At 40.3% G+C, this 16123-nt stretch overlaps 1 protein-coding gene across 7 annotated transcripts in view; it reads right to left on the bottom strand.

The window, feature by feature from the left end:
- Positions 1-16123, bottom strand: part of LOC116844507 (TGF-beta-activated kinase 1 and MAP3K7-binding protein 2) — a 35542-nt gene that overhangs the window by 8597 nt on the left and 10822 nt on the right. For 6 of the 7 annotated variants that reach the window (XM_032816095.1, XM_032816096.1, XM_032816093.1 and 3 more), the window contains exons 2-3: positions 2162-2300; positions 711-1203 (exon numbers count right to left, since the gene is read on the bottom strand). In XM_032816095.1, the coding sequence (XP_032671986.1) occupies positions 711-1203; positions 2162-2269 (601 nt within the window). In that variant the 5' untranslated portion in view covers positions 2270-2300. The remainder of the gene's footprint in view (positions 1-710; positions 1204-2161; positions 2301-16123) is intronic. The other variant, XM_032816099.1, reaches the window with a different exon arrangement.

Below are 16123 nucleotides of genomic sequence, written 5' to 3'. Positions count from 1 at the left end.
TATATATACAGGGTGTCTCACACTCTCCTCCGGGCATTTTGTGGGGACGTAGAACAGGTTGAGGTGAACATAAAAGTCCTATACTGTTTTGCGATATTCGCAATAATTATCGAGATATTAATCGTAGAAAACTTGTAAATGATCATGCAGGATATGGTAAATGAATTATAGTAGCGACGACTGCCGTGTTGTACTTATACTTTAGGTCAAATTGAACAAAAAAGTCCTCTACAATTTTCCAAATAATCACATAGATTTTTAATTATTAATTAAAGAAGATTATTGCACGATTTTGCGTGATAATGTACTCATCTTTTTTAATTAATAATTAAAAATCTATGTGATTATTTGCAAAATGATAGAGGACTTTTTTGTTCAATTTGACCTAAAGTATAAGTACACGACGGCAGTCGTCGCTATTATAACTCATTTACCATATCCTGCATGATCATTCACAAATTTTCTGCAATTAACATCTCGATAATTATTGCGAATATCGCAAAACGGTATAGGACTTTCATGTTCACCTCAATCTGTTCTACGTCTCCACAAAATGCCCGGAGGAGAGTGTGAGACACCCTGTATATATAATATGCAATTTTACGGTCACAAGTACCAAACGTTCTCTCTCAGTGTAATCGACATGTTGGACTCCAAACTCCCGTCCGCAAGCCTCGATCTCCGACACACAGGTTCTCACACGGGCTTACCGCGATTGCCCGCGGGGCTGCAGGCGACGTTGACGTTGAGCTCGAAACCGGGCGTAGCGTTGCCGTTGGCGTTGCCGACGCTATTGACGGTGCAGTCGTCGAAGAAGCCGCGTGACGTGCAGGCGGCCGGCGCAGACGTCGGGGTGGCGACGCCGCTCAACGACGCCGACGACGATGCCGTCGTGGTCGCGCCGGTTGCGCGGCTGCAGCCGACAGCGGGGCAGCGGCGTGTCATGCCGATGTCCAACGATGCAGGTCGATGAGGGCGTCCGACGACGTTGCTGCTGGCGAGGACGGCGCCGCGCTGCACTTGGTTCATCGCGCAGCAACGCTGCTCCGCTCCAGCTGCTCGCGATGGTTGCTGTTGCTGCGGTTGCTGAGGTTGCTGCTGTATCCCGGTGCAAGGAGGCGGCGGTGGGAAGGCGCCCGGTGACGGACGGGACTCCTGGGTGGCCCGCAGGCTTCTCGCGCATGTCTCCCGGTCGTGACTGTTCTGCAACGCACACGTACCTTGGGTCAGCCCCGGCCAGGTCCATCCGCGGAGTCTGATCTCCAGAGGACGACGCAGCGACACGAGAGGAGACAGTCTCTCTTTCGCGCGACTCTTCTCGCGAGACGAGCGAGCGTCTCGCGAGGGTATTCCCCTTGATGCTCCTTGCCTGGCACGTTGATCCGCGCGCAATTGCTCTCGCGATCGTTCGCCACGCTCGCGAGCACGTACACGTGCCGGATAGGATCCGGCAGGTGCGATTTGTCCCGAAAACCACTCGGTGCGACTCTCTTGCCGGTCTCGACGACGAGAGCCGGGACTCTCGGTGAGTTTCGGGACGTCGCGTATACTTCAAGAACGTACACACAGGTTCCACGCTCGTGCAGGCGATTTCAGCGATGCATGACACAGTCGAGGAAGAAGGAGGATGCGTGGGGGAGGGGCGTGCTACTCTCTGAATCTCTTGGGGGTGAGATCTCGCTGAAAGCAAATGAGAATTTACTTGAGGCGAAGTCAACAACGCACGATGATGAAGTTGAAGTCTCTGAATGATATCACAAGGTCCACCGGGAAACAACCAAGTGATTGATATCGCCATTCAGCTTGGAGCAAGCATCTACTCGAAATGTTCTCGCTCGACGATTCACTGGAAAATCACGTGGAAAATTCACTGTGCATGAGCGAAAAAACATTGCTCGAAGTCGTCGACTTGACTCGATTGTCCAGAGTGGAGTATCACCCCGAGGAATTTAGAGAGTAGTAGACGGCAGTTGACTCATATTACTAAATGAGGGTTTCGTAAACGAAACGTTAGGCGACTCGGGAGGGACGGTTAGTCGTTATGTCGCGGCGATCGGGAACGATGAAGTTGGCGAGCAGGTCTCTCGCGCACTCGTGCCGCGGGATCTGGATGAGATGGGGGTAGGGCCACACTCCTGATGGGCTAAGGCCACCTGTATACCTGGGCGATGCACTGGGAGACGACGTGATCAGGGAGCGCGGGGAACTGCTGCTTCAGCTCGTGGAACAGCTGCATGATAGTGATGTTAGAGCAGTGGCACTCCCCCATCGTGGGCCCCCATCCTCCTGGCAGGGCCTACCTGCGGGTGCCGTATAGGTACACTGTCGTTACACTCTCGACGAGCGCGTCGTCGTCGTCGTCGTCGTGGTTGTCGGTTGATCAGTCGGTTGGTCGATTGGTCAGGGCTCGGAGTTTCGATTCGCGCTATTAAGGGAATACTGGAGTCGACGACAAACGTCCAAAAATCACGATATTTTTAAGGCTCCTGGGGAGTCGCATCATCCATCTCTTTTTAATGACGTCAGAAGTGAGAAAACGCATGCTAAAAATTCCTGCAAAATACGTCGAGATAAACAGATATATCCGCAAAACGACATTTGCGATCGATTAAGTACACTTTCCTTTTGTTCTAACAATCAACAGATAATTATAAAATAAATGTGACGTGCAATCGTCTTTTCTAATCTAATTTCCTCATTATCTTGTCATATTAATTTTCCGATTATCTATTGATTTTTAGAACAAAAGGAAAGTGTACGGAGTATTTTAGAGGTGTACTTAATCGATCGCAAATGTCGTTTTGTGGATATATCTGTTTATCTCGACGTATTTTGCAGGAATTTTTAGCATGCGTTTTCTCGCTTCTGACGTCATTAAAAAGAGATGAATGATGCGACTCCCCAGGAGCCTTAGGCTCCTAAATTCAGATAAAGAAATGTCTCTTGACATTTTTCTGAAAGGAGCAAACTCGCGTTCACAAGCTATACAAGCTACAGATTTGGATCAGGTGAATATTTATTTTAACTGACAGCGTCTGACAGACTAATTAACACTCGAAATGTCAACTTTGAAACTTTTTGTCGTACGCTGAGCAATCCTCGGATTCTTTTTCGCGCGTGTATTTATTGTGAGATTCGTAATTCTGCGCAGCCGACGCAATATATAACGTAAACTTTGCAGAAAACAGTCGGTATTTTGTCAAGATTTTGACTCCGGCATCCCCTTAATGGCGTGCGAGGTGCTTCGCGGGAGAGTCTTTTGTGACGATGGCCACCGCGTCGCGAATCGCGATAATGAGACGGCGAGCCAAGAGAGCTCATAATAACGCGAACACACACACGCATCGCGATCCGGAAGTTTTCCCAGAAACCTCGGGATTTTGTAATTCATTGGATAAGCGACTTGGGCCGCGTCCAGACCGAACGCTTCTCCTTCAGCCGGTGAGATCTTCCTCCTTCTCCTCCTCCTCGCCCATCCTCGAGTGAGCGAGAACTCGCGAGGGAGGGACGCGGGTGGAAAGGCGGATGAGAAGAGCGTGAAGATGCGACGATCGGCGATGACTACTCTCGAGCGCGACGCGTGCGACAATGACGGGAACAGAGACAGAGAAATAGAGCGAATGAGAGGGAATCTGGCGACCGGAAAACGCGTCAAGGATGCACACATGCGTGTGTGTGTGTGTGTGTGTGTGTATGTGTGTGCGCGCGATCGACTCCCTCACGCTTTTCTCAGGAGTCCGACAGGTGTGCCGCGTTACTCTTGGAATTCGGATTTCCCTTCGTCGCAGGGAAGAACGACGAAAACCTTTCCTACTCTTTGTATCTTATCGTATTTATAAACCCGGCCGCGCCGACGACCCGTTTTTCAGCAGTAACGCACAGGTCGAAGTATGACTTATCCCTTCGTTTCCTCTACACTGAGAGAAAAAAATAGTTGGAATAACTATAATCTCACTATATTTTATAGTCGGCCTCAAACATATATTTATAGTTTATCTAAACATGAAGATAGTAGAATGAACACAGATTTATAGTCACCATCTTATTACTCTATATATATATATGGTAAAGCACCTTTTGGGAATATAGTTACATGTACCTATATTTGCCAAATATTCCAATTGTATTGACTATATAAAATAGTTAATTTCCCTTACCATTCAATATTTGCAACCTTATTATATTTTTTATTTCAAATGATTATAATTCTTGGTAAAAGTTTTACATGGGTTCATTATACTGTACTTATATTGTAAATATTACAAACATTATGGTGAGATTTATTATAAAAATGATATTTCTAACTATAATCTTTTCACTATGCCATTATAGTTCCAAATATCATACATTTTTCTCTCAGTGCACTGAGAGAAAAAGAATAATTGGAATAACTATAATCTCATTATATTTTATAGTTCGTTTTGGCCTCAAACATATATTTATAGTTCATTTAAACATGAACATAGATTTATAGTCACCATCTTATTATGTGTAAAGCATAATTTGGGAATATAGTTACATGTACCTATATTTGCCAAATATTCCAATTGTATTGACTATATAAAATAGTTAATTTCTCTTACCATTCAATATTTGCCACCTTATCATATTTTTTATTTCAAATAATTATAATTCTTGGTAAAAATTTTACACGGGTCAGTTATACTATACTTATATTGTAAATATTACAAATATTATGGTAACATTTATTATTAAAATTATATTCCTAACTATAATATTTTTACTATGCCATTATAGTTCCAAATATCATACATTTTTCTCTCAGTGTATACCGCGATGCAGTCCTTGGTCTCTTCCTTGTGAGACCCGCAACAAGTCCTGTGCTCTTCACGTCGCGTGCGCGAATGAGTATCGTGTCTCTGCGCGTCGCAAAAAGCAAATAATAACAATATAATCGCTGATACCATAAATCTTAATAGACAGACATCTTGGACAGACTTAACATTTATTAGACTTGGAATTACGGGAACTTTTCAATCACACACATTGTGCCTACGTATTTTCACGCGTCATGACTATTCTTCTTCTTCTTCTTATATATGACCCGGAATTCCTATTCTATTAGCCAGTCTTATTAGTATATTCGTGTAATTGATGATGTCTTAATTTAGGTAAGGCTCAGATTGTAATTTTGGATTTAGGAAGGTTTCCAGTAAAAGGTAAGCCTTGGCATTCTCCGAGAAGGCGATGTCCACAATGGAGCAATTGGGGCCTACTCCGACTTTGTAAAGGTTAATCCTCAATCTATCACTTTCTTCCAAGCGTCATGACTGTTGATTATTACGAGGAAACAGCACGGAGAAAATAATTTGCTGCAGCAGCAAACTAATTTGCTACATGCGGACAGTTAAATATAATTCGCTGTGTTACTTCTTTTTGCTGCAGGAACCTATTTTTTTACTATGATAACAAGAAAATTTGCTCCTACACTGAAGAAAAAATTACTTTAAAATCAACAAATATTTCTTTGATAAGTGCAATTAACATATTTATTTAAATCTAAATTCTCTTTATTTAAACCAAATATTGTTTAGGTAATTAAATCAGGTAAACAATATTTGATTTAAATAAAGAGAATTTAGATTTAAGTAAATATATTAATGGCACCCATCAAAGAAATATTTGTTGATTTTAAGGTAATTTTTCCCTCGATGTACAGCAAGAAAAGTGGCTAACGTAGCAAATTTGTTACAAATGGATAACTAAACATAATTTACTGCTTTAACTACTTTTTTGTTGCAGGAGCAGATTTCCTAGTTACCAAAGAAATTGGTAAGGAAATGCAAGGAAATAGCAAGGAAATCGGCTCCTGCAGCAAAGAAAAAATGGCTACAGCAAATTATGTTTAGTTGTCCATATGTAGTAGATCCTTTTTTTCCGTGCAACGATATCTCGAATATTGTTTAGACAGAGTGGTATTTGGTGACGTGAAATAAAATTGCATATAAAAGAAAAAGCGCGACATGTGATATCGTTGCTATCTTCTGAGTTAATAGTCAACGGTTACACACGAATGTGTAGTATACGAGGAGAATTTTATACACGGAAAAAAAGGATTATGGACAGTTAAATATAATTCGCTACGTTACTTTTTCTTTGCTGCAAGAACCTATTTCCTTGCTATGATAGCAAGAAAAGTGTCTACACTGAGAGAAAAATTATCTTAAAATCAACAAATATTTTCTTGGTGGATGCCATTAATATATCTACTTAAATCTACATTCTCTTTACTTAAATCAAATATTGTTTATTTAAATCAAGTAAACAATATTTGATTTAAGTAAAGAGAATGTAGATTTAAGTAGATATATTAATGGCATCCACCAAGAAAATATTTGTTGATTTTAAGATAATTTTTCTCTCAGTGCAACGCAGCAAATTTGCTAGAGATGGACAATTAAATATAATTTACTGCTTTAGCTACTTTTTTGCTGCAGGAGCAGATTTTCTTTTTATCTTAGCAAGAAAATTGGTTCCTGCAGCAAAGAAAAAGTGGCTAACAGCAAATTATGTTTGTCTACATCTTTTTAACCGTGTAGTTTTCTCTTTCTTTTAATTCCTCTCGATTTTACTATGTTCGCAGTAATGCAGGAAAATAGACTGTCAAGATCTATCTTGTTGAAAAGCACAATAAATTTCGCCAAAAGTATAGCAAATTTTTTTATGGAACACTTGAATTCCTAAAATATAAGTAACACGTATGAAATGGAAGGACAGTCAATTACCGCAGAATGTCGATCTATTCCTCAGTTACAAAATTCTACAGTAACTTCCACCACACAATTCTCTTCATGTAGACACAACTCGTGTGACGTAAAAATCCATAATAGCCCTAGACTTATAGCAAATGTCAAGGATATTACAGCCGGTCTGTGTGCAGAAGAGCGAGAAATAAAATTTGAGAATTGGAATGGAGATATCTCGCGGTTCGACGTTCTTCCATCAACAACTCGGAGGCAACAACTAGACACACACACGTTTAGGGGGGAGGTCAGACTACGCGTATGTGTGTGTGTACTCGCGACGTGACTCATTCCATCCTGGATTTTTCTCGCAGAAAATTGCCAAAATTCGCGCAGGCCAATCTGAAAATCTAATTTACTCCTACGCGGCCGCTATCGCTCCACGACACCCGTTACATCGTGAAATTGGCAGCTACGTAGGAAGACGGTGGACACCTGTGCGGCGTAAGAGAGTGCCACATAATTAGCCGGCACTGAAGAGCGTGCCACGCGCTCTCGCTCCCGCCAATAGTCATGATGAAATTTTGCTAGGTAAATTTATTTGCGAAAAAAGACGCTCAGCTATGTGTACGTGCGAGTGTGTGTGTGTGTGTGTGTGTGTGTGTGTGTGTGCGCACGTGTGAAACGCTCGTTACTAATCGTTGCTCGAAACTCCCCTCTAACGAGATACTCATATCCGAATTTAGAAGCGAGTTTTTCAGTCGCATCACACGATAGGTGGCTTTATATTTACAAGAGCGATTCAATCGGAAAACCCAGACCTAACTGTAGATGCAGATCTGAATATCTCGTGAGTTTCAAGGATAACGTCTCATTAATCAATAAAAACCTCCGTTACCCTAAGATGACGATACGATTGTCGTGGGATAATTACCCTAAGATAAAAGTATACATAAAAATGTACTCTTACAAGTATAAAAAAGCTTGCACAAAAACAGAAGGATCAAGAAACGTAGCAAAATGCAACGGTGACATGACGATTGAGCAAAAATATTGCGGAACCGACGTGAATGATTTCTGATGAAAGAAAAATAGAAGAAAAGCAAGGAAGAGTGTAATTTCCTATTGCGGGTTACCGTCGACTTCCTTTATCATTTAACGCGAAATATTCGCTCGAGGCGAACGTGCGTTTAAACGCTGTCGCGAGCTCGCGATTGGCAGACGGCGCGTACGACACGCCAATTCGATCGGAAAAGGTTCCCCCGGAGGGGTGGAAAAAGTCTCGTCGTCGTGTGGAATTCGCACTTGGCGCGCGGCCATTGCGGCGGAAAATAAAGTGCTAGTGGGAATTAATAATCTCTCTCTCTCTCTCTCTCTCTCTCTCTCTCTCTCTCTCTCTCTATCTCTCTCCCCCTCTCTCTCTCTCTCTCTGCTGTTTCCTTTTCTTCCGTCTCCTCGCACCTGGCGAGACGGCGGGTCAGCTTGAGTAATGCGTCAATTGGAGGGAGAAAAGTGTCGGCTGGTGCGGCCGGTACGTTTGTTTTTCCTACACTCAGAGGAAGACATGATAATGGCAACTGCATAGATGACAACTACGAGAGAGCTTTGTGTACAATTGTAATATATATACGGTTGAGTAAATTAAATTATAACTGAATAAACTAACAAGTAAACCTACATGGAGAAAAATAATTTGCTGGCCCAGCAAATTTTCTGCTGGTTTAGCAAAATCTTTTCGTTATTATATGGATAGCAAAAAGATTTGTTAAGAGTAGTAATCACTATTTGCTGGATATAATTTGCTGAATCTATTTTGCTATAAGAACCATGATGGATTTATATAAACTGTTGCAGTTTTCCTCCGATAGCAAATAAATTTGCTAAGGATACATTATTTTGCATCAATAGCAAATTAACGTGATTCTTAGGACAAATACACTCAACAAATTTTGTCTACTTCTGCTCTAATAACGAGTAATTTGTAAAATTAGTTACGTCAACTAAGTTTTTTTTTATGTTTTTACGAATATGCAGTAGCAACGACGATTTTGCTAAAAGAACAAAATTATTTGTGTAGCCGAGTGTTACTCAGATTTTGATAAGCTTTTAACACACTGTAGTCTAGGTCTAAATAAGAGACACATATTGTTTCATATAATCGGTAAGAGGGTAAAACACCCTCTAAAAAAATCGATTTTAATATTTCTGAGTGAATATTACGAAACGGTAAATAATACAAAAAAAGGTGTATGGGTTTTAATGAGCTTTATAACAATGCACTCAGATTTTTCGAAAATATCATTTTTTCCGAAATCCCTTTTTCCCTCCTCAATTTTGTAAAATCTGAGTGCATTGTTATAAAGCTCATTAAAACCCATAAAATTATTTATTTGAAACTTTTTTTTTGTATTATTTACCGTTCCGATAATATTCGCTCAGAAATATTACAACCAACTTTTTTCAAGAGGGTGTTTCACCCTCTTACCGGTCGTATAAGCACGTATAAAAAAATATATGTCTCTTATTTAGATCTAGACTACAGCATGTGAAAAGCTTATCAAAATCGGAGTGTAACACTTGAATAGGTTTACTTGTAAGTCGAATGAACCAAGCTATTGCAAACTAAAAGTTTAGCTGCAATAACTAGAAAGTAATTTACTCAGCTATGTATAAAATAATGAATTAAATAATAATAAATTAATAAATAGTTAACTCTACATACAAAACAAGCTGTCATACTTGTGTAGTCGCCATCATTGTGTCTTTCTTTTCGAGTGTACGTGCGCAATGTTGATTATGTCTCCTGCGTCTCTTCTCAGCATCCATCGATCAAATCTATCTGTCCCCCTAACAAATCTATCTATCAATCTATTTATGAATTGCGACCGCATAGCGCGTTTACTTAAACAAAAAGCCACGGTGACTTCCTGTCCACGTTTAGACAACGTTAAATATCTACTTAGGAGGTGTGTAGGCGCGTTTATGTGGAGGATGAATGGGACATGCTTCACGATACGAGTTTCTATACGAAGCAGAATTCTCATTTCTTACGTCTTTCGGCCCGTTCATCATTATACACCGGACTAGCACTTCACTGAACTTCTGTTCTTTCGTGGCAATCTTTGGCAAGTAACTCCGCTCTCGGGATTTTCGAAAACAAGTCTATACTTAAATGAGCGAAATGCAAATAAATGCGAGTGGGCAGACGGCAGCGCTCGAAGATGGTGGCCGCGCGCATTCGTTCCGGTGCCGTTCGTGATTTTCGCGCATCGACGATCGGTCGAGCCAAGGGCACTTCTTTTTTCCTTTGTCGTGACGCGGCAATCGAGATACGAGAGCGGATGTGAGTGTCCTGCGACGGATTCGTCCGGCTGATTACTGCGGAAAGTGCGGCGAGAGGCAGTTGGTACACTGAGAGAAAAAACTGGTAACTATAACAAACTGCATTTAGTTACAGAAATTCATTGAATCCTTAGTAACTAATACTAAATATGATAATAATTACCAAATATTTAATAGATCGGGAGTATGACGTAATTGCATTCACAGTAACATCAATTAAATAATTTAGTAATAGTTACTTAATGTTAAATATTTAATATGAAATATATTACAGTTATGAGCAGATATTTGATAATTGTTATGAAATTGTTATATCCCATGTAATAAAAAATTCAGTAGGTACGAGTTCTATTTTGTTACCAGTATAAGTATGTTTTGTTGCAGCACAACGAAAAATTCATTCATTTGCAGCTATTACATCGTTTCAATATCTATTATTACAGATGGTTGGTTGAACCTACCAAAAATTTTGTAACTACTACAAAATCGCTTATTTTGCTCAACTATTCAATAAGTTTTATTTACCAAATATATTCTGGAAGCAAATAAATTTTACTTCTGTCAAATAAATAATTTATTTTACAGAACTAAATTAATTAATAAGTATTGCCATAGCTTTGGCCCGCTATATTTACGTCTATCATTTAGTAATAGTAACCAAATTTTGATAATATTTACTAAATTCTTTTCTCAGTGTATTCGCAAAAAGAGGCCGGAATTGTGGAAAGACAACTCTTGGTTTTTGCACCACGATAATGCGCCATTTAACACTGCATTGGTTCTTCGAGACTATTTCGCTAAAAATTCGACCCATATCGTTCCACAACCACCATATTCACCTGACTTAGCACCGTGTGACTTCTGGCTATTCCCTAAACTCAAAAGACCGCTCCGGGGACACCGTTTTGACTCGATTGAAGAGATATAACCTGAATCGAAGAAAGCTTTGAAGGCCATTCCGGAAATGGACTTTAACAACTGTTTCGAGGGTTGGAAAAAACGTTGGCATAAGTGTATTGTGTCTGAAGGGGATTACTTTGAAGGCGACAAAATAGATTTGGAATAATAAAGATTTAAAAAAAAAATTTTAACTTGGTCTTACTTTTTGGACACAGTAGTAAATCTTAACCTCAGAATTAATTTCAAAGGGATATCCAAGAGGGAAGTCGGGCCTTCTTCCGCTCAACTCTCACGAAGCTCGAATTCAAATTAATCGAGAAATTCGCACGTGAGAAACCGCCGAGGAAACTCTTGTTCCGATAGATAAATCCGATCGCGGGACGAAATGTACCGTCCATGAGGACAGACGGAAAGAGTGAGAGCAAGAAAGAGAAAGAGAGAGAGAGAGAGAAACTCGTTATCGAAGGCGAGGTAGAGGCACAATTCGCCGGCGAGCCGGGACGTTTCTATCGGCGACACGGAGACACGTTTTAAGAGGAGAACGAAAGGCGCCGTTCGTCGGGACAAGCGAAAAAGGAAAAGCGGAATTCCAGGCTGCCGAGAAGATATTTGTGTCATGAAATACCCAGGAGAGAGAGACGCACACACGCACGCACGCATACACACACCGTACCGCACGTCGCCGGCTGTTTTCGTCCGGGCACCCGGTGTAAGAAACACGAGGAAAAGCGACGGATTCCGCGCGTCGGCATCTCCGCGCCGCGCGCTCCCTTCGTTTCCTTTTATTCCGCCGCGAAATTATTTTTACGCGCCGCGGAAATCCGCGGCTTCTCCGACCGGAATCCGAGAGACCGACCGAGGAGAGCGACGCAGTTCCAAGAGAAAGAGAGAGAGAGAGAGAGAGAGAGAGAGAGAACGAGACTCTCTCAGCACCCGTTTTCTCCGTCTTCCGTGCACGCAGGTGAGACCAAGCGCCGGGAAGGCACTCGCGATTCCGCGATGTTCCCTCCGCGGAACGGAGAACCTCCGGGGCGAACTCGAGGGCCGCGATCTCGCCTCGCACATCTCGCCGCCGTCGAATTACATGACGAGGCGGCGCGTCTCTAAAATTACAAAGTACACGACTATGCGGCGGCACCTGTTGCTTTGCAACGGCCTCGCCGGTTAATTGCACGCGATAAGCTCTCATTAGCTACGACGCACGCACGTAATAAGCCGTGAGCTGCCGCTGAAGAGGGAGAGAAAGAGAGAAACGGAGAGAGGGAAGAGAACTGCGGTTTGCAAAATCTGTTCCAATATAAATATGATCCTTCAGACACAGCCAGTGGGAGAAGGATTGCAACACATCTCTTTTTCAATGAGATAAAAGAAGGTTGCTTGAATGAAAAAAGAAGGTTGCTTCGCAACGCATCGGGATCCAATAAAAAAAATTTGTTTTTTGCAGTAATTCTTGGAAGACATATTTTTCCAATGAATGCCGATTATTTCCTGATGTTCGAGATCAAAGTGTCGCGATCTTTCGTAAAGATCGTACATGAAAAAAAAAACATTTTGTTGGACCAATCAAATTTCTGGTAAAAAAGACACGAACAAATCAGAGAATCTCGGCTGAAGCTGCCAGAATGCTGTGCGAGTTAACCAGAAATCTCGCTGAATTCAAGAGAATTCTGGCAAATTCAACTGAAATTTCTGGTTTACTCATATTTCACCAGAAATTCGGTTAATCCAACCCAATTTTTTTTTCCGTGTGTCACGCGCAAATTCTATAAAAATCTCACAAAATTATTATCACTATGTTATCGTTATTACTGTCTGTTTCTCGAGATTTCGCTCTCGTTCGACTCAAAGAGTCGGATCCAGACGGATTCTCGGCGGCGCGTCGCGACGCCTCGCCCGTGTTCGACGTCTCGTGGAGTGGAGGTCCAGCAGCCGCCCGACGGCACCTAATCCGCGTGGCGTGGAGTTTAACGTACGTCGGGGGCGTCAAGTCGGCCACCAGACGAAAATAAGGAACCAAGAATAATAATTGACGGGGGACGCACACCGTTAACGTTAAGCAGAGCCGCGATAAGTCGCGACCGCGCGGTAAAAATAAACGTCCACCTATATATACTGAAAATAATATTATACTTTTTTCTCTCTCTCTTCCTCCCCCTCCCCCCCCTCTCTCTCTCTCTCTCTCTTTCGTACACATGAGGATCCGCAAACACTGCCGTCGCCGTCTACATGCGGCCACTTAATCTCTTAAAATTTGTTTCAATTCAAATTGTATTAAGAGGTTACACCACTCTACTCTCTTAAAGTGAAACGTCATCGAAAGCAGTAAATATACACTGATTTGCAGCTATAAGTACAGCACTGAAACTGCTTAGTGTTATACTTATAATTGATATCAGTGACTATTCACTGATTCACTTTAAGAGAGTATAGCGTCCGAGAATTAAGTATTTTTGGAAAATTTTTTGTGATCAAACAAAGAAATTAATCGAAAATCCGCTTGGAAGGCTTTATTGTACATGTTTTAAAGTGTATATTCAAATTTTTATGTTAACATATATTACAAAATGGCGGCGCTACAGCCTTGTCAACATGAGCGGAACGGGGCGCGGGGCTTGCAGCACAAGTATCGCAAATGTTGATCTAGAACAAAAAACCAAAATTTTCCGTCCTCTACATATCAATAGCTAGAGAAGTACGTAAGGGATTTTTCATATATATTGAAAATTACGCATTTTATAAACAATTTTCGACGAAATTTTTAGGGTACAAAATAAAACTTTTTCTTCAAATGCGTGTCATTTCTATAAAAATAGATATTTTAAAAATCCCTTACGCACTTTTCTAGTTATTGGCATGTAGATGACGGCAAAAATTGGTTTTTTGTTCTAAATCAATATTTGCGACATTTATGTTGCAAGTCCCGGAACCCCGTTCCGAAAAACACGCTCATATTAACAAGGTTCTAGCGCCGCCATTTTATAATATATGTTAACATAAAAAGTTAAATATACACTTTAAAACATGTACAATAAAATCTACCAAAGGGATTTTCGATTCATTTCTTTGTTTGCCCACAAAAAATTTCTAAAAATACGCTTAATTTTCGGACACTTCTCTCTTAACCCTACAGTCGTCGTATGGGGTCTTTAAGAGAATATTATATCTAAAATAGTCTTTTCTTATATTTCACATGAACCCAAAATCCTAATTAAATAAAAAAAATATTTAAGTTCTCAACATAAAAGATATAAAATAATTTTTTATATTGGGATTTCTCAAGATCCCATGCGTCGACTCGTTCGAAAAGTAGCGCGACGACTGCAAGGTTAAAGTAAATAAGTGAATAGTCACTGATATCAGTTATAAGTATAGCACTGAGCAGTTTCAGTGCTGTACTTATAAGGTAAACTCGGAAATGATGGCCATAGGCTGTAATTTCTCTAATAATTGCAAAACATTGCGATTGTGTAATCAGTCACAAAAATAATCGATATTTATCGTAGTGTATATGCGTACATTTTTCGAAATAGCAAGATTATGAATATTATACTATATTTTTGACTACCTGTAAAATTTCTCATGTACGAAAACTTGCTGTAACGTCGAATTACAGTTAAGATATCGCAATCAACGTTAGATACATAAAGTAGGTATGTAAATTATAATATAACATGCATTTTTATTTTCACTTTCACTATTTGTTTACAAGTACTGTTATAGTCGTCTTTCACTCACATTTTGGGTCCACTATCATCCTAATATTTGTAAAACAAAATTCGTTATATTTAGAAAATTACTTTCAATATTACAGTAATTAAATCTTATGTGTAATATGTTTTGATCAAAAATTGGATTTAAAATTTAAGTTTTAGTTAATAGAGGTTTCTATTTTATATGTATATTATATTTTTCACAAATAATATGTATTAAATATCCTATAAAGTGAATATGTCAAATTATGTTTTTTTCATTATTTTATAAAATAATAGGTACATAATATTAAACATAAAATGGGTCATCTATTCCTTATGGCCATCTTGTCTTAAACATTTAGGTAAGATGACCAATGTTCATGTTTTGATATTTTTGTAATAAATAATTTCACTGAACTATTTTCCTTTTAACTCTGATAGTATTATGTGCTGTATGCTTCAGCGAAGTAATGTGCCAAACGCTATTAAGAAGTAACAATAAAAAATGTGTTTTTTTAAAAAAAGTATGGCCATCTTATCCGAGTTTACCCTAGCTGTAAATCAGTGTATATTTACTGCTTTCAATAATGTTTCACTGATTCACTTTAAGAGGGTGGAGTGGTGTAACCCCTTAAAAGCCAAAAATGTATAACTCTCACATGATCGCGGCTCGCAATTCTCGCATCCTCTCGAAGGAGAATTATAATTATACGTCCCAATGGGAACTTATCGCGAAAATGCGCATTCACGTGTCCTGATTGAGTCGTTTGCGCGGAACTTGCGAGCTCGACGATCAATTTATCGACGATTCGATCCACCGTGCGTGGTGTCCGTCGGGAAAACCGACAAATATGCACAAGGACGGCGCGTCAATCGATGCTCCAGGACGTCCCGCCGATCGCAGGAAACGCGCGCACCTGCCCGTAGCCTCTCGTTGGCCAATCGTCCTAGTACTTTGACTTTAAATAAACCGACGCAGCGAGACGTAACGCGCCACCGCGAGCTTGTTATGACAGGCACGCGATACATTTGTTTTATGGCGGTATGTTAAATTGATGCGGCAGTTACAGAGCGCGAGCGCGTTTATCGCGCAACTAATATCTGCGTGTCTATACGTACTTTGGCTGCTGTCCGATGCCTCAACTTACACGCGACTCTGTCGCATAAATCTTGTCCAACGAATACGCACAATATCGCCCTTCCCTCCGACACGCCGGACATTTACGAAGGAAAAGAAACAGAGCTATTAAACAAGCTCTGTTCTTCTTAGCTGAGAACTAGAGTTGCACTCTACATACTGAGAAGAAAAAAATACTTAAAAAATAGTAAATATTCATTTGATGGGTATTGATAATATATAATATAAATATAATATATATAAATAATATATATATAAATAATATATATATATATGAATGTGTATATATATATATGTATATATATGTATATATGTATATATATATATGTGTGTGTGTGTGTGTATAT

This window comes from Odontomachus brunneus, unplaced genomic scaffold, assembly GCF_010583005.1.
Source record: "Odontomachus brunneus isolate Ranch 3 - 2012 unplaced genomic scaffold, Obru_v1 Obru_scaffold_042, whole genome shotgun sequence".
Classification (NCBI taxonomy): Eukaryota; Metazoa; Arthropoda; class Insecta; order Hymenoptera; family Formicidae; genus Odontomachus; species Odontomachus brunneus.
This window is presented reverse-complemented; position numbering and strand designations above follow the sequence as displayed.